This window comes from Erythranthe guttata, chromosome 8, assembly GCF_056151865.1.
Source record: "Erythranthe guttata isolate IM_541 chromosome 8, IM_541, whole genome shotgun sequence".
NCBI lineage: Eukaryota > Viridiplantae > Streptophyta > Magnoliopsida > Lamiales > Phrymaceae > Erythranthe > Erythranthe guttata.
The window spans coordinates 15,723,190-15,740,952 of NC_142540.1; the positions used below are offsets into that span (position 1 = coordinate 15,723,190).

General features: G+C 37.5%; 2 protein-coding genes across 4 annotated transcripts; one reads left to right on the top strand and one right to left on the bottom strand.

Moving 5' to 3' along the window:
- The first annotated feature begins 2,260 nt into the window (after window positions 1-2,260).
- LOC105951263 (zinc metalloproteinase-like protein) lies at window positions 2,261-7,507 on the top strand. Of its 3 annotated transcripts, none has more exons than XM_088821970.1 (12): window positions 2,261-2,384; window positions 2,943-3,194; window positions 4,264-4,473; window positions 4,756-4,836; window positions 4,935-5,021; window positions 5,193-5,288; window positions 5,385-5,438; window positions 5,667-5,897; window positions 5,986-6,527; window positions 6,631-6,679; window positions 6,787-6,826; window positions 7,154-7,507. In XM_088821970.1, exons 2-12 carry the CDS (start codon window positions 2,958-2,960, stop codon window positions 7,300-7,302), a joined length of 1,776 nt encoding a protein of 591 aa, XP_088678096.1. In that variant the 5' UTR covers window positions 2,261-2,384; window positions 2,943-2,957; the 3' UTR covers window positions 7,303-7,507. The 3 variants fall into 3 exon arrangements, with proteins under 3 accessions (XP_088678096.1, XP_012830116.2, XP_088678094.1); XM_012974662.2 differs by having other exon boundaries at window positions 2,278-2,385; window positions 2,951-3,194; XM_088821968.1 differs by having other exon boundaries at window positions 2,278-2,385; window positions 2,951-3,194; window positions 5,998-6,527.
- Window positions 7,508-7,704: 197 nt separating this feature from the next.
- On the bottom strand, window positions 7,705-12,064 carry IBR5 (indole-3-butyric acid response 5). The gene is made up of 5 exons (XM_012974663.2): window positions 11,819-12,064; window positions 10,380-10,479; window positions 8,941-8,998; window positions 8,679-8,785; window positions 7,705-8,297 (listed from the first exon to the last, which is right to left on the bottom strand). Exons 1-5 carry the CDS (start codon window positions 12,062-12,064, stop codon window positions 8,008-8,010), a joined length of 801 nt encoding a protein of 266 aa, XP_012830117.2. The 3' UTR covers window positions 7,705-8,007.
- Between the last annotated feature and the right edge of the window lie 5,699 nt (window positions 12,065-17,763).

Sequence of the window (17,763 nt, forward strand, 5' to 3'; positions counted from 1 at the left end):
TTTTTCGCATCATGAGAAGCTTTCTCTCCGACTTGAGTTGATGGCACCTTGTTTAGAACATTCTGCATATTGACGTCGGAGCACCCGGCCAGTCTCGATGGTGAACTACAATTCTTGACTTGCTCTCTACGCGAGCCAACAACAAGATCAATGGATCAAAATGAGATGGTTTACGACGATTTCACTTTTTTTTTTTCCTGAACTTCTTTCCCGCCAGCACAAATCAACGGCATTGAGTTTTTTTTCCAGCCTTTGACAGGCGATCAACGTTGGTCAAAGTTTTACTTTTTGAAACTCTTATTTTGAACATTTTTTTCCTGGTAGACACAGTAATATCACTACGTTAAACAGTAATATTGACATAATAATATTATTATATTACTATCTAATACAGTAATATTACCAAATGTATATAATTATGTATGATAGTAATTTTATTGTGCTACAAAGTATAATTACTATGTAACATAGTAATATCAATTTGTCGGCCGGACATAGCCAAAAACAAAATTAAAAAATTATATATATTATTGTATTAGACAGTAATATTTGTTGTATTGTGTTAGGCAATAATATTTCTGTATTTACCAAACAACGGTGGAAAATAAATAGAAAGCCAACGAAGGTGACTGGTGTTGACCGCCGATCAATAGTGGCAAAAAGAATTTAAAAAAAAAAACTAGGGAAAAAAATTATAATTCTTTTTTTCAAAACAAAAGTAAAATCAAAATTGATTTATGGATCAAAATTGGTGAAATTGAAATTAAATTAATTTTTATTACTATGAATTGGATTAAATAACTGTGGGTAATTTTATCATAAATATTATGATCTTCTTTTTTTTTTACATATTATGATTATCTTTGTTTGTAATACATAATATTAAAGGGACAAGCATATAAGGTAATGGGAAAATGAAGAAAAACACCAAAATCAAAATTAATATCCCATTAAAAACAAGAGTAAAAAGCAGTTTGCCTCCTAAACTATGGGCCGATTTGCACTTTACCCCCCAAACAAAAAAAATTTGCACGTTTTTACCTTAACTCGTTAATTCGTTGCACGGTGCCCCCTGAACTAAATTTTCCGGCAATTTTGACCGAAAAGTTAAAACATGTGCCTTGCACGTGACATTTGCAGGGGTATATTCGTCCATTCACTTACATCTTTAATATTAAATATAAATTATTCTTTAAAAAAACAAAAAAAATATAAAAAATAAAAACAAAACAAAGAAAACAAAAAATAAAAAAATATTTTGTCTTCTTCCTTCTTCCCCACTTCGCCCACCGTGCCACCACCATCCCAAACAGATCCCAGCCAAAAAATTAGTCACCCACTGGCCGTCGATGCTATTACTTGCCTCGCTTCCTCCTCCGTTTGCCGATCGAGTCTTCGAACACCTTCTCTCTTTCCGAAAAACACACACTAATTTCTCCGATTTGTGTGTGTGTGTGTGATTGCAGTAAGTCGGCGGTCGACTCAGTCATCCATCCCGTCGCCTACCCCTGACACCACCCAGCCAAATCCAACCCATCCCCCAAGTCCCCAACCAGAAGAATCCCAAACCATCATTTCATTAAGTCCCCAAATTTTCCGAAGACCACCACCCCCACTCCTCCATTCACGGCCATAGGTAAAGGTGATGATGATTTGGAATAACCCGAATCCGGACCATCAGTGCGAGAATTAATCCATTAGCCTCGTCGTCGGCGTCAAAACGAGGTCGTTTCTGATGGTGGGCGGTTATGGGCTGGGATTTGGGGGCGGATCTCCTTGTCGGAGTCGGAAGCTGTGGAAACTGGTCTATGGAGGGTAAGTGATGAACGGGAAAAGAAGAATTGGAAAAGAAAAGGAGAAAAAAAATTGAAAAAGAAATGAAGAAAAGGAATAGAGACATGGAAAAATGGGGGAATTTAAACACCAGCCAAGTTGGAAGTGAAAAGACACTTTTAGCCCTGTCAATCTCACGTGTGGCTCACATGCTCATAATTCCGATGAATTTTGCCGGAATATACCATTTTTAGGGCATCGTGCAACAAAAAGATGAGTTTAGGTAAAAACGTGCAAAAAAAAATTGTTTGGGAGGCAAAGCGCAAAACGGGTATTAGTTTAGGGGGTAAACTGCTTTTTACTCTAAAAACAATTCAAAATTTTCATTAGAAAAAATGGTGGGATTAAAATTGGCAGCATACAGCTTCCAGAATTTTCTGCAACGTCACCGCAAACGTGATCATACGCGCCAACCGCGTAGATTAGCATCCTCTCCGAACGACCATGCTAACTTACGCTTCCCCTTTGTATATATAATCCATTCACTTTTTATTTCTCTTCTAACCGCGAACCAGCAGTCTTGGGAAAGAATCAACCGTCAAATCCTTGAATGTAAGCTGGATCCGCTTGATTTTTTTTATCCAAATTCGTTTGCTGATTTTCTTCTATTTTACATGATTAAGGTGTGAAAATTTGACCTTGAATTCTTCTTTGTATTATTCCGTGGATGAAGTTTTTGGTTAATTCATCTCTTGTAAAAGATCTTCGGATTGCTATTCCGTTTCAGTTGAATTTTTATGATACAATTTGAAATATGTAACATCAATTGATGGATTATTTAAAAAAAAAAAAATTCAAGCTATGAATTATCTCTTATTTGATTGAATTTGTTAATGCTTTGTTTGGGTCTCATAACTTCTGCTAGAGCCTAGATGTATGGATTACTATATGTATACGAATTAGGGTTACAGTCAGCATTTGTCAATTGATGTTTCGCAAATCCTGATTGTGGTTGTGGTGGTTGTCAAAGATACTCAACCTTGTGTTATTTTCTTTGTTCTAAGTATTTCTTCAGTTACCTGAAAAAAGATAGTTTTATATATATATATATGTGTGTGTAGTGTTTGCCTTTGTAATACAAGTATTTGAGCATCTGCTTCTTTGTTTGTTTATTTAGGCAGATCATGGAGCAGAAGCAGGACTTGCAAAGTTGCTTAGTTTTATGGAGGGGACGAAAGTTGGTAGTTGAAATGAATCCAAGTGACACTCTTCGGGATTTGGGGAAAAAGTTGCAGGAGCTCACGAATATCGAGGCTGATACTCTGCGTCTTCTTATTCCCACGGAGAAAAGTTCGAAATTGATTTATCCTTTTTCTGATGATCACTCGTGTTTAACACTGGATTCAACATCACTACTTAAGGTGACAAAACCCATCCCTTCTCCATATAGTATGTGTAGTATCTTTCTCATATGCTATTAAGTTTTTTTGAAATTGGTGTTATTCCCTAGCGGAAATGTGGTATTTTTGTAGTTGATGCGATGCATTTGCTTATGTGATTACTATGAATTCGATATTTATTTTAACACCTTATAATTGTTTGAATGAGTATTGGTGATGGCTTATGTTAAGCCAACTGAGGAAAGATAGGTGTAACCCTTAACAGGATATGCACATCAGATTCCCCACAGAAAAACTTACGTAGTTGCGAGAAGATACTTTATAAAGTTGTATGTCCTCGAAAATGATTCATTTTCAGTGTGAAATCCAAATATGCCCAATTTCCTCTCGAAATTTACTTTTTAAAATAACTGTTTACACTGCAAATTGGCTAACCGTATAAGCTGTTGGGCACTTATTCTATATCTGTCGACCAATCTTGCCACCAGACGTTCTCCTGCTTCACACCCTTTCACCCTTTCAAGTGCAACATTTTCCACCAAAAAATCGTGGGCGCTGCTCCTAAATTCCCAAAATATTTAAGCCCCCCCCCCGGTAACAAATTCTTGGCTTCGCCACTGATGTATAGTGAGAAAAAATAGAAAATCGAAGTGAAGCATATGACCCAACCTGCACATTGGTATCTGAATGCCTCTTATTCATGTATAATCTGTTATGAATGTAGTAGATGGGCAAACTATTACAGCCTATTAATTGATTCGTTAGTGTAGTTAACTTCTTAGTTTTGGATAAAGGTAAGAGTAGTTATATCTTAGACACCGTGCAATAACAAGAGCCTTGTGGAATGATTATATTCTTATAAAGTACTTATTGCCACTTATAAGTGAAATGGTGAAATTTCTTGTATCACCGGGTGTGTATTACAGTCTCGTTGGGCTAATAATATGATCAAATTGAAGTTTTTGTCAAATTAATCAACCAATATTGCACATCTTTGTTAAGACAATTAAAAACCTGAAGGATTGGAGTACCCAAATATTTCTTTCACTGCACTCAATTTTCTTTCAAAGTTATCTGCGTTTTGCTTCAGGTAAAATCTATTAGAATGATGGGAGTACCCAAAGATGAGGTTGATGAAGTCCTAAAAAATGCAAAGGCAGACCTCAGAATAGCCGGATTTGATGAAGAAGAGAAGAGAATGAAGCAGAGAAATATAAATAGATCCTATTCCTCGCCAAAACTTCCTCAAGGAACTTATGTCTTTTCTGATTTTCGAACACTTAGTCTTCCTGGAATAGAGGTAAAGTTTGCATTTTTATTTTTTTATCATCGTGTAGCTATCTATTTATGTTTCAGTTGATTTAAGAAGTGGAGTCATGAACCATTAGAATTTGGGGGGGGGGGGGGGGGGGGGGGGGGGGGAAGTTAATTCACAAGGCTTATTTAGGTTTAGTGACGATAGTCTTGTGTCTAAAAAATAGTTCACAAGGCTTATAGTACAGTTATGATAAACATCTAGAGTGGAAGTAATTAGGATTAAGAAGACGACTATTGACAAATGACATTGTCCTGGGGATTGCAGTTAGATCCTCCTGCATCGAAGGCTCTGGAATTGCTGCATAAGCTTGCTGCTGATCCAGGAATTGTTGCGATTATGAACAAGGTACAGCTAGTTATATTTTTATTGCTTGTGTATAATTCATATTCCTGTAAATTTGTTCTCACTGTGATAACCTTTGTTTTGATTGGCCTTCTTTACAGCATCGTTGGCGAGTGGGAATTTTGACTGAGATGGCACCAATTGGTTATGTTGGAGTGAGTCCTAAATGCATCCTTGGTTTCAACCAGGTGAGGATCCTAATACGGATATGTTTCATTCTTTTGCGAGTAGTGATAACTCCAGTCCTCATAAGCTCTTGTTGTATGTATCTCCTGTATATATACTCTTTCAGTTATCATGCATGTATCTCTGGTCATTCTGTCTCTTTCTCACGCTATTTGTGTGTGTATTGTGTGTAGAATCATGGTGAAGAGATATCACTGAGACTTCGAACCGATGACCTCAAGGGTTTCAGGAAATATGGAAGCATTAAGAAGACTCTTTTGCATGAGCTTGTACGTTATCATATTTTGCTTAAATCGAAAGGAACTAGGCAGTTGTCGTTGTGTTCCTCTGTGCTAACCGAGGTTCAATCTTTGTCTTCTTTTTAGGCACATATGGTCTTCTCTGAACATGATTCAAATTTCTATGCTCTGGATTCACAGGTAATAATCGGAACTATCCTTCCCTTTATGCCATCTCCACCCCTAGGCCCTAACCCCACCCCAATCCCAGTAGCTAGCGCGCACACACACACACACACGTGTGTGTGTGTGTGTGTGTGTGTGTGTGTGTGTGTGTGTGTGTGTGTGTGTGTGTGTGTGTGTGTGTGTGTGTGAGAGCCGTGGTGATTAGGTGTCGTTTCGTCATATTTTAATGTTTTGATGTAACAGCTTAACAAAGAAGCTGCTAATCTTGATTGGACTCGATCAAGAGGCCATAAGTTGAGTGGGGTCACCAATTCACAGCACTATGAAGATGAATTTGATATCACTAGTAATGCAACTCCATCACAAAAGATTGGAGGGCAGGCTTCTGCTCTTCCTAATGCTCGTGCTGCTTCAGTGAGCGCAGCTTTTGAACGTCTCGCCAACTCATTTACCACATTTTCAAGTTCATCTGAGGTTCATAAAAACTCAAATTCTAATAATAATGCCTTCTATATTTTGCCTAAAACATGTGGGGAAAAAAAATTGTAATCTCACCATACAGATGGGCGTGCAGGAACTCGGTGCCGTGTCTGGCGTTGTTTTCAATCAGAATGTTTCCGATGACAACAAAGGTGATGAATCTATGGATCATCGTCTTAAGAAAGTCCCTTTACCTGCTGCTTCAGAAAATGACAAATCTGAACAATCGAATCCCAACAACTCACAGGTTAGTCCGATTGAACCAAATTTCAATGCAGATATTCTGCGGAAGGTTCTAGAACCTGAACTTGTTGATTCAGGAGAAGAGCCGAATCATCGGACATTTGAAAACACAGTGGTACCTGATCAAAGGGACTCTGTTACGCCCATGAATATAGAATTCCCTAGTCACGGGAATGAGATGCAGATAGAGCCTGATTCTGGTGAGCCAATAGCAAGGAGCCAAACTGCTGAGCCTGATCCAAATGATCCTGAATTGCAGATAATCCAAGACCCTGTTACAGTCGTTTTGGGTCGTCTGCAAAGTGCTGTCCAGTCGCTCAAATATCAAGTTACTCCCTCGGAGACTGGAAGGGTCCTGCAAACTTTAATTAAGATAATTCGGTACGGGTTACACTGCACTCGGTTATTTTCTAATTTATCTTCCTACTTTTTCGTTTGATTATTATGCGTTGGATATTAATGAGCTGATTTACTTTGTCTGCAGTAATGTGATTGAACATCCAGATGACGTCAAGTTCAAAAAACTCAGAAAGGTACGTATGTTACCTACCTGCCTGCACTGCTCTAATTCCGTTATCAGAATATATCCATTGGTCCCATCTAACTTTGTTTTGGCTGTTTTTTATTTAATTTGTTTCAGGCTAATCCAACGATACAAATGAATATCCTTACTTACAAAGGTATGAACTTCACCTGCGTCAAACCGATTATAGTAATATTAGAACTCGCATCGCATATACAAAAAATGGTTACAACTATACTGTACTACCTATATGACATTCCGATTCTGTAATCCACGACTTTTTCGCATCATTCTATAATGTTTATATAATGGATATTTCAAGTTCATCAATTGTCGAAATAGAGTTTCTACACATTATATATATATGAGTGTGAAAGATCTGTCGCACAGAATTTAATTTTCTATATTCCCTTTGTTCCGGTAGAATTCGTACACATCTGTCTGTCGAACTGTAATCTGAAAAGAAAATTGAACATGTTTGCAGCTGCTATGGACATACTGACAATGATCGGGTTTGTGGAAGATGTTATTGTTGATGAATGGGGAAAGGCCGACGCTTTTTTAATGTTAAAGAGAAACGATCCAGGTTTGTTGTGGCTTGCCAAATCATCTCTCGAGACATACATTACGTAGCCGTTAGGATGTCCACTTGGCGACGTGTACAATGGGAATTTACTGTTAATAAACACAGCTCAGGCTTCTGTGTCACAGGATGTATTCGTATAATGTATGTACAATTTATCTGTAAATTTATATCATTGAACAGCACCCAGCAATTGTAACTGTGGATGTTGATCGTAAATTAATTTAATTTTTTTAATACAATATGAAGTTGGAATATGGTGCTCCCCCACAACATTACATTTTTTAAATAAATATAAAAAATAGTAGTTGTGGAACAGCAAATAATTCCTGCATCCAAATTTTCAAATAAGAAATGAAATAGAGGACCTATAATAAGAATATCGAGAAAACCGCATTGGTAGTAATCGAACACATTCAGTTCAAAGTTGGCTCTTTCCTGCTAACAATGACTATAGTAGTAAAAATAAGTGATCAAATAATCAAGGAAGATAAAGCAAGGCACGGTATCTGGTCTTTCGTTTTATTGTCCAAACATTAACGGAAAAAGAACTCACGTTCAACTAACAAATCATTCTTAACAAACCTTCTCGTAGTATACATATTGGCTGTGGCAAGGTTTTAATACACTTCAGTATATCACAGGCTCGTCAGTATTCCTTCCCACCCCTTTTGTGCATGCAATAACATTTCATAGTCAAAAGCCGAAACCTGGACTTTTGACAGATCACTATTTCCTCGGAGAATCCAAACTTGTCAAAAACCATCCATTGTAATATCCTTAACAACAAGACTGTTGTTGTCGACTGAACTGTTCTTCTGAGATTGCCCAGCTCCAAAGGTGAACTCCTGAGGAGGGATTTCAAATGGGGCCCGCGAAAATATCGAAGCAACACTGGGATTATTGAAAATTGGAACTGAAATTGATGGATCGTTTGGAGTTGAGAAGCCAAAGCTGAAGGATGGCAAACTTGGAACCACAATACCGTTGTTCTGGATTGAACCGAAAATATTTTGCTCGTACTCCTGTAATTGCTCGTAAACCCCTGAAATTTATAGATATAGAAACATTTTAGATGAAGACTATATACATATGATCACCACCATTCTGACAATTCGATTATAAATATTTCCGTTTTACACAATTCTATTATGGCAGCTGCTATTCTATTATACATATTTCCTTTTTCCTCTTTTTAGTAGCTTTCCATTTATGGCAGCTGCTATTCTATTACCCTTTTCTTTTTCTATGGCAGTTATCTTATTGGGATTCATCTGATGTTAACTTAAAAGCCGAGTTCTCAGCATGGTAGAAATAAGTAGTTTTTGCATGAAAATTGTAAAATGAATTCCGTTTGACTTTGTAGTTTAGTTGGGATTTAGCGATTATACAAGTACTGAAAATAATAAGTGGGGGTTTGACTTACCTTGGTTTAGTTCAACTGAAGGTCTGTGTTCTTTCACCCATTGATAACTTTGTGCAAGTTTCCAACCTTTGCTTTTCATCAGATAAGCCATTACTATGGCGGGGGATCTGTCAAGAACAATAAATTGCACGTTGAAGGAATTGTCTATGATCTTCATTCAAAATCAGTTACATAATTCAAATTTGAACGGGTAACTGGAAAGATAATAAGATAAATAAATAAAGGAGACGTGAATAATCGAGTACGCAGAAAACAAATTCACCTGTTTTTGCCGGACATGCAATGCACAAGAACCCGCGCCCTATCTTTTTCACATTGTTCTGCAAAAAGCATCACAGAGTAAGGAGTTTAACAAAACTATATAGTATGTCAAAAATGTCAATATCATGAATAAAACAACAACCAAAGTCCAGCCATACATTATTCATTGCATTAGAGAAGGAACTGAAAACCGATCTCCCTTTTGTAAAATTCGGTATATTTCAAATATGTAAAGGAAATATACAGATCAAAAGCAAGAAATGTATATGGACAAAAAGAAGGAAATGAGAAACAGAATCAATACGAAAGAAGACATGTGTTATGAGCGTTGAAAGTCACACTCTTTAAGGAATGCACTGCACCATCACAATCTATCTATCTGTACCATTATTAAATAACCAAGAAGATGAGATACTTAAATAACATGGAAATTCACATTGATCCGGCAATTCAAAGGTTGCAGAAATTATCAACCCTTGATGTCTGGAACGTTAGTATTTTTATTTTATTTTTATTTAGATTATATAGCCTCCTTATATTCTTTGAAAAATCTTCTACTAAATGCAAAAAGAATTCCTAATTTATAAGAAGAGGGTATTTAGTTCATAATTAAAATAGTGAAACACATAGGAAACCATAATGATGTAGGTCCTAAATTGATTCAATATTTAAAAGTATGCTGACTTACATTTCTATAATGTAAAAAGAATACTACAAACAACTCAAAGTATTCTACTATTCTTTTGCCTAAGCAAGGAGAGAAGTATCTCTATTTGATTTGTTCGGCCAACGACTCTTTGGGTCAACATACATCATAGAATCTATCCTCCAAAAAGGTATACTACTGTATTAAAAATTTTAACAAATAGAAAAACAATGTTGTGGTTTTATACTAGAAAAACTACACTATTTGACGCTATTTATTATTTAGGAGTGCTACAATTCACTGATAATATTTAGATGCAAGTGATTCATTTAACGTTCATAACTAATACTATATAAATCATATCAAAGCTATATTCACAATTCGAGCTTTGGCATCATAGGAATTGATAATATTTACTATAAAACATATAATAATTGGCTATAAGTTTCTATGAAATAATAAAGAATAAGTACGATAATTGGTACTTATATCTCCTGTGCTTGTGACTCCAATAATTTCAATTTATGCATTGGTTATCTAAGAAATTCTGTCAATAAATCAATTTCCATGGTTCAAATATTGGAGTAACTTTTCCCTTGAAGTGTTCTAGTGTATGAAGAGTATGAATGAAATTAACTTTTCTCCTTCCCTTGACTTCTCCCTTCCCCATCAATTAAAAGAACATGCATTAAGGGGAACCGACAAAGATAACAATCCAAAAGGAGGAAACAATTATTGAAGAAAAGAAGTGAAAATTGCAAAAAGATAATAATAGTAGAGATGAAGGGCTTTACCTAGAAACTGAATCGCATCATCAAATGGCAACTTTTGATCATATTGGAGACAGTGATAGGTAAAAGAGTTCTTGTACAAATTCTGACAAGCAGGCACCGTCTGCACATAGAAAAAGTTCTATTAAAACTTGTAAAGAATTTCAATTAACACATACAAAAGTTTCTGGTAAATGAACAAACACCCCCTCACAAAGAAATAAGTTGCAGCACATTTGTATGCAGAAGTGAAAACTCAAGGCTCAATACATCAAGCAGCTAAACCAATCAGCAGTAGTCAAATATAGCTACTAAGAAGAAGTAAATGTGTAATCTTCACTCCGGCAAAGACGGGCTTGTATACTATTCACCAATCACGAAAGTTTACATGAAAATCATTGCTTATAATAGGTGATTGTATTTTCAATCACATGAAAGGAAAACAAAGAAAATTTGGGATTTAGACAAATAAATGCAAGGTTTTGAATCCTGAACAGCAACTTGTCAAGTGTTATCCAGACTGTAATACTAGGTAAAGAACATCCGTAGGATATTTATTTCTGTCATTTCTGATCATTGGTGACTATCGCAGAACTAAGAAGGGAGAGCACTACTAGATTTTTTTTTCTAAACTAGTAATATTCTTTCATAGGAGTTGTTTTATCTCTTAAAATAGTCTGCAAATGATGTACATAATGCCTTCAGCACCCAGAGGTACTTCAGAAAACTAACAGCACCACGTGGTTCACGTTGGCTTTGTTGTCAGCAATGGATAATCATCAAAGTAGGACAGACTGCCACAACTCAAATTTAAAGAAACAGCTCTATGTTATTCCGTAAAACATATTTCATCATTAAAACCCCAGGAAAAGTGGGGGGAAATTAAAAGAGAAAAAAAAAAAAAGAGGCTGTATTATTGCCACTCTACTGACGTATTAATTTCCCTCCCCACCTCGACTGACAGAAAACAAAAGGGAACTCTAATCAATAACAAATATAGAAAGACTTAGAAGCTTGAATGTTCCCGGTAGCCCAATAGATATAATTAAAGTGGGTTTATTTGCACGAGAGCAAAAAAGACCGTTAGGCCAGCATAGATGTCGTGAGATCCACCAACCTATTCGAAAGCCAAGTTATTATGGTATCTCTTGCTAAACCAGTTGAAATATTTGGGTTGATGTTAATGAATTTCTTTATTTGCTAACCCAACACTCCTAAAAGAAATCCCCTCATAAGCTTCTCAAGTCCAAAGATATGAGAAATTCAAGAAAGAGTGATTATAGCAGACTCGGTTCTATCACAACAATTTGCCAAACAACTAGAAATTTAAACTTCCAATGCCCAATTACACACATTTTATTCACATCAATTACCAAACTTCACAATTAGAGAAAAACAAAACCAAATCAGCAGAGAAAATCAAAACACAAACAGAGAGAGAGAGAGAGAGAAATCGTTCTTACATTGAGGACACGTGAGATGCCCTGAGACTTGAGGAGCTCGGCGCGGGCAGCATTATCGTAGCTTCCAAGGTAAAGGAACTCCGGCAAGATCTCCGACGGAAAGGCGCTGACGTGGACGGAGGAGGCGGCGGATTGCTCGGAACCGACGGCGAGGCGGTGGCCGCAGATGCCACAGACCTCACCCTCCTCGAACTTGTGGTAGTGGCCGCAAATCCCACAGGGGTTCTCTCTCTCTCTCTTCCTCATGATTAATTGACGATTCGAATTACGCTCTTTGAATCTTGATTCTGAAACCCTCGGTGTTTATATACTCAGTTGGATTCACGGAATTTAGCCAACTGAATTGAAATTGGAAGACGGCTGCTACAGTTTTTGAGCAGATTGACCCATATAATTCGATTATGATTTATATGTATGTATGTATTATTGTATGTGTGTGTGTGTGTGTTTATATATTGTCGATATGTGTGTGTTGCTGTTTGTGTAAAATTAGTATTAGGGTAAAAATCACTTTGCCTTAATTTTGCCCCAAACCAAGGGCATCTTCCATTCAACATTATTTTCTATTTTTTTTTTCTAACTTAATTTAGGTGTTTTTAATAACTTTCCCAACTTAAATTACTCAAGTGTTTAGAGCAACTCCAATAATAAAATATTAAAATGAATCATCAAATACTAATTGATATTCGTTTTAATATTTTTATGCCCATTTATCTCAACTGTAAGTATTAAATAGATTATCAAAATTTAAATGTAAGTATAAATATATTTAAAATTGACACATGTCAATTCACGATAGGTTTTCTTGTTAGTTAATATTTTGATATCATTTTTTCTATGATGCATTTTTGCATCTCCAGAAATTGAATATCAAAATAACTACCAATTTAATTCCTCTGTTAGAGCAACTCCAATGCTAGATATTAAATTTGAGTTATCAAATACTCATTTGATATTTGAGAATTATTTTAATAATGATTTAAAATTCATCTACTCTAACCATGGTTATCAAATTAATTATCAATTGGAAGTTTATGAGTAGTTTTACTTGTAATTGCCACGTGTCAACTTCTGATTGGATGTTTAGGAGGTTACATTTTTGATAACTCAATTTCCAGTAAGTATTTTTACAACCCAAAAGGTGAATTATCAAAATGGAAACCTCATTTGATAACTCCATTGGAGTTAAATATTTCTATTTTTAAGTATGTAAATGGGGGTTAAATGTTTGAATACTCTATTTGATAACCCCATTGGAGTTGTTCTTAGATATCAAAATTTAAGTTTTGGAGCATCAAAATAGAAGTTATATCATTTAATTTTTCCATTTAATTCATCTGTTGCAGTTGCTCTTAGTTTTAACAACAATATTAGACAGGTTTCTCTCTTGATGTGAGAGAGACCGATCTCTCTTCTTAATTTTTTAGTTCTTCGTTCTCCCTTCCTGTGGACAAACCTGTCTCGCCTTAATTGATTCCGGCTCCCCACTTTTTTATATCGGAAAATATAACTAGAAGCCTTAAAATCAAACTGATGATGCTAGAAATAGATCACCTTAAGTAGTTGAAACACAGGGAGTTGGGAGAGCAAAGTGGATCACTACTCTCGTGCTAGATGGCCCTGAGATACCTGCGAACAGAGAACACGTAAACTAGGCCGGGGGTTGATCCGGCGGAAACCCCTCCGACGCTCAAGTCAGACGTGCGGATTGTAGGAAATAGTTGAGAGAATATGATTTGTAGTTTTGTTCAGATAATAGGGCGTACAGTTAATAAGTGAATTAAATTGTTATTTATACTTTGAGATTATTGGGCTCAAACCTTATTTGAAGGTGATTGGGCCTCGGTGGTAGTGGTCTTCAATATTGGGCTTGTGGCCCAGTAGGTAAATAAATTGTAGGCTCATTGGGTTGGCTCAATTAGACATATCATTAAGCCCCCACTCTCGAGTCGATGTGGGAGTCATGTCGAAATGGGTTCCCGATCGTGTCGAGAGTAAAAGTTGTAGTGGTCACGTGTTGGCGTATGGTCTAGTGGTGCATGAAAACGTGTTGGGCGCGTGGGTTGGAAGGGTGCGACGGCGCGTTGGCGCATGGCCGGAGTTTTGCGACGGTAGCGCGGGCGTGACCAAGTTCTCGCGATGCAAGTTACTTGAGTCATCGGAGTTGTTTCGCGACGATGTAGTAGTATGGAGCGATTATCTCCTCGCGGGAGTTGTCTCGTCGCGGGGTAATAGTGTTGACCGAGTTATCTCCTCGTGGGAGTTGTCTCGCAACAATGTAGTAGCACAGGGCAAGTTATCTCTTCGTGGGAGTTGTTATTTATTGACATTGTCAATGGTTTGACGCATTGCTTGTGTTTACATATAGCATTGTGCGTGATGTACTTGATGAGTGGATCAGGCTCTCAAGATTTTTTGATGGGGATCGTGCCCCTTGTTAGACCTCGTGGGTCGTAAGTATATTAGGACCGTAGCCACGTTTTAATGAAGGACCCGTCGATAACAAGTAGATAAATTTGAGTAATCAAGCTGGCCAGGCTATATAGATTCTCATAATATCTCTAAGTATTTCTAGGATTGTAATCGTGCTAACTTGAGCTTGTGATTGTGTAGTGAATTGCGAGCGAGTTGTCTCCTCGAGAGAGTTGTCTCGCAGCGTGTCTTATTACCGAGCTAGTTGGCTCCTCGTGGGAGTTGTCTCGCTGCGGGCTGTAGTATCGAGCGAGTTGGCTCCTCGTGAGAGTTGTCTCGCTAGAGTTGTAGTGCCGAGCGAGTTGGCTACTCGTGGGAGTTGTCTCGCTGCGAGCTGTAGTACCGAGCGAGTTGGCTCCTCGTGGGAGTTGTCTCGCTGCGGGTTATAGTACCGAGCGAGTTGTCTCCTCGTGGGAGTTGTCTCGCAACGGGTTCGTAGTGCCGAGCGAGTTGGCTCATCGTGGGAGTTGTCTCGCTGCGGGCTGTAGTACCGAGCGAGTTGGTTCCTCGTGGTAGTTGTCTCGCTGCGGGTTGTAGTACCGAGCGAGTTGTCTCCTCGTGGGAGTTGTCTCGCAAGCCCCCCACTCTCGATTCGATGTGGGAGCCAGGTCGAAAAGGGTATCGGATCGTGTCGAGAGTAGATCGATGTTGTAGTGTTCCGTTAATCATTGGCGTGGCGTGGAGAAATAATAATTTTTATTTATCCGTTTGAGAGCGCGCGTGATTTTGTGAGACGCTTTGAAGAGCTCGCGCAATTCGGTGGAGCGCGTCGAAATTCTCGTGCGATTTGGTGAAGCGAGGTGAAATCTGCGCGCGATTTAGTGGAACGTGGTGGAATTTGCACGCGATTAGGTGAGGAGTGACGCATGAATTAATGAAGTGGAGGAGGGCTGATGTGCATTGGAATTCGCGCGGGGTTAGTGGGCTGACGCGCGATTGGATGGAGGGAGAGGGGATGGCCGTGCGATTTGACAGCTCTGGGAGTCGCACGGGCGCGTGCGCTGCACGCGCGAAGAGAGGGAGGACGGGCGCATGTTGTGCATGCGCAGAGAGAGAGAGCGCGCTAACTTACAGCGCGTCGGAACACACACGCGCGTAGCTCCACGCGCTAACCGCCCTTTTTTTTTCGCTTTTCTGCGCGAGCGCGGACTGAGGGGCCGCGCGATTGGCACGTGTCTTCCACCTGCGCGTGCTGTTATCGCGCGTTTTTCCTTTTTGTTTTTTTTTTAGGTGATTGGTGTCCACTTCTTGGGGGATGTTCTATCCTTGAGGTAGAGAGATCATACCCAACTCTTGAGATGGGATTTGAAACCCTTGAGTTTGTTGCATTCGAGACCTTTGATCCGAAGTGGAGGCCTACAACACACTTGTTTCGTGGTCGTTTCTCTTCGGTTATTTGAACCGTTCGAGGAGCAAGTGAAGTTGATCTTGTTGAGTACCTAGTGGGGCCTCGCGAGGGCGAACTTGTGTTGGATCCCGAGTGCGGGGATTTATCTGGATATCATGAGGTGAATCCTGATTACGAGGAGAAAGTGGCAATTAGAGCCTCCGCGAGGTGGGAGGTTGTTAGCATTGGCACGTTCTCTCCAAATAGATGACTCAGGGACATCATGCGTGCTACGTGATCTTGTATGCCTTCCCACATACAGCGCCATTATGATGATGCTAGAAATAGATCACCTTAAGTAGCTGAGACAGAGGAAGTTGAGAGAGCAAAGTGGATCACTGCTTACGTGCAAGAAGGCCCTGAGATACCTGTGAACAGAGAACACGTTAACTAGGTCGGGGGTTGATCCGGCGGAAACCCCTTCGATGCTCAAGTCAGATGTGCGGATTGTAGGAAATAATTGAGAGAATATGACTTGTAGTCTTGTTCAGATAATATGGCATACCGTTAATAAATGAATTAAATCGTTATTTATGCTTTGAGATTGTTGGGCTCAAACCTTATTTGAAGGTGACTGGACGTCGGTGGTAGTTCATCTTCAATATTGGGTTCGTGGTCTATTAGGTAAATAAATTTGTAGGCCCATTGGGTTGGCCAATTAGACATATCACAAACCTAATCAGTTGAGTCACAGTTATTGTATACTCATTCCCTCCGGTGAAGAAATGATCTCAAACCAAGTTGTGATCAATTGTTCGATCTGAATCTATTCACAGCCTATGAATTTCGACCTAATCGTCCTACCAATCCAAAATTTTAATATCATTCTAGGAATGAATTGGTTGACCAGATTTAAGGCTCAAAATCAACTGTGCCCCAAAAACAGTCGTTTTCTCTCATCCAAACGGCAAAACCCTTAAATTCTAAAGTCAACCTGAAACCTCGATTCCAATTATCTCCGCAATAAAAGCCGTCAAACTTATTCATAACGGACATTTCAGCTATCTAGCAGACGCCTTGAAATCCGAGTCCGACGCTAAACCTCAATTGTTCGTCTGTTGAGCTTTTGAGAGATTTTAAATATGCGGTATATGTTAGTTTTTTTTTTCTTCTTTTTGTCGACATCTAAATTTGATAAATCAAGAAATGTACAATGAATTAAGAAGGAGAGTGATAGTACACTTGTTGGATAAACGTGCTCAAATCGATGATGTTGAAGATTATGCTGGTGATGATGATGATAATAATGGCGATTGAGATATTTTTTTTATGATTTTAAATTAATTTATGTTGTAATATTTTTATTTATGCAATATTTTGTGAGATTATTGTTTATGTATGATTTTATTATATGTCAAATAATTTGAGTTCACTTTATTTCATGTTTAAATAGTTTTTTTAAAATTTATAACATATTTTTTAAATTATATAGTTAAAAAAAATTATTACTTAAAATTGCATCTATAATTAATATTTAGAAAATAAAATATACTAAAATTACGCTAAACATTAGATTTACAATTTTGGGCCATATATGGTGAAATGTCATCGGAGACCAAACCAAATCTCATTTCAAGTGGTGAAATATAATTATTTTAATATTTAGTAAAATCGATAGGAGACCAAAAATACTATTTTTCCACAAAATATTGGAAGAGTAAAATGGTGTGCTACGGTGGGAGATAGACCTATTTTTTCATCACAAAAAATGGGATTTGGTGAAAAAATAGTGAAACTGGTTGTTTGTAACTTACACATATTAAAAAAAATAATAGATGTCTTTTTGGGTGAAAAAAAATAGTTAAAACCTATTTTTAATTGTCTTTTTGGGCTAATTCACACGTATTAAAAAAACTAATTAATGTGCATGAATTCTTAAAAAAATCATAATAAAATAACTAAAAAATCACTTTTATTAAATATTTAACCATTAATTCTCCTAATAGGAATAAGGGTATAGTTGAAAAAACACAATAAATATTATATTAAAATTGTACAGTAATAATTATTTTGAAATAAAAAAAATTATCAAGAAAAAGAAATAAAATAGGAAGGAGGGAGTATTTGTTAATTCTTTCGATTTCCA

What these genes read in the sequence shown, in the direction of transcription:
- LOC105951263 (XM_012974662.2), top strand. An exon ending in ATTCAACATCACTACTTAAG is followed by an intron (nt 3,195 to 4,263) that starts GTGACAAAACCC and finishes GTTTTGCTTCAG; the next exon opens with GTAAAATCTATTAGAATGAT. An exon ending in GCATCCTTGGTTTCAACCAG is followed by an intron (nt 5,022 to 5,192) that starts GTGAGGATCCTA and finishes TATTGTGTGTAG; the next exon opens with AATCATGGTGAAGAGATATC.
- IBR5 (XM_012974663.2), bottom strand. Translation starts at nt 12,064, where the DNA reads ATGAGGAAGAGAGAGAGAGAGAACCCCTGTGGGATTTGCGGCCACTAC. An exon ending in GCATCTCACGTGTCCTCAAT is followed by an intron (nt 10,480 to 11,818) that starts GTAAGAACGATT and finishes TTCTATGTGCAG; the next exon opens with ACGGTGCCTGCTTGTCAGAA. An exon ending in TGATGCGATTCAGTTTCTAG is followed by an intron (nt 8,999 to 10,379) that starts GTAAAGCCCTTC and finishes TGCTTTTTGCAG; the next exon opens with AACAATGTGAAAAAGATAGG.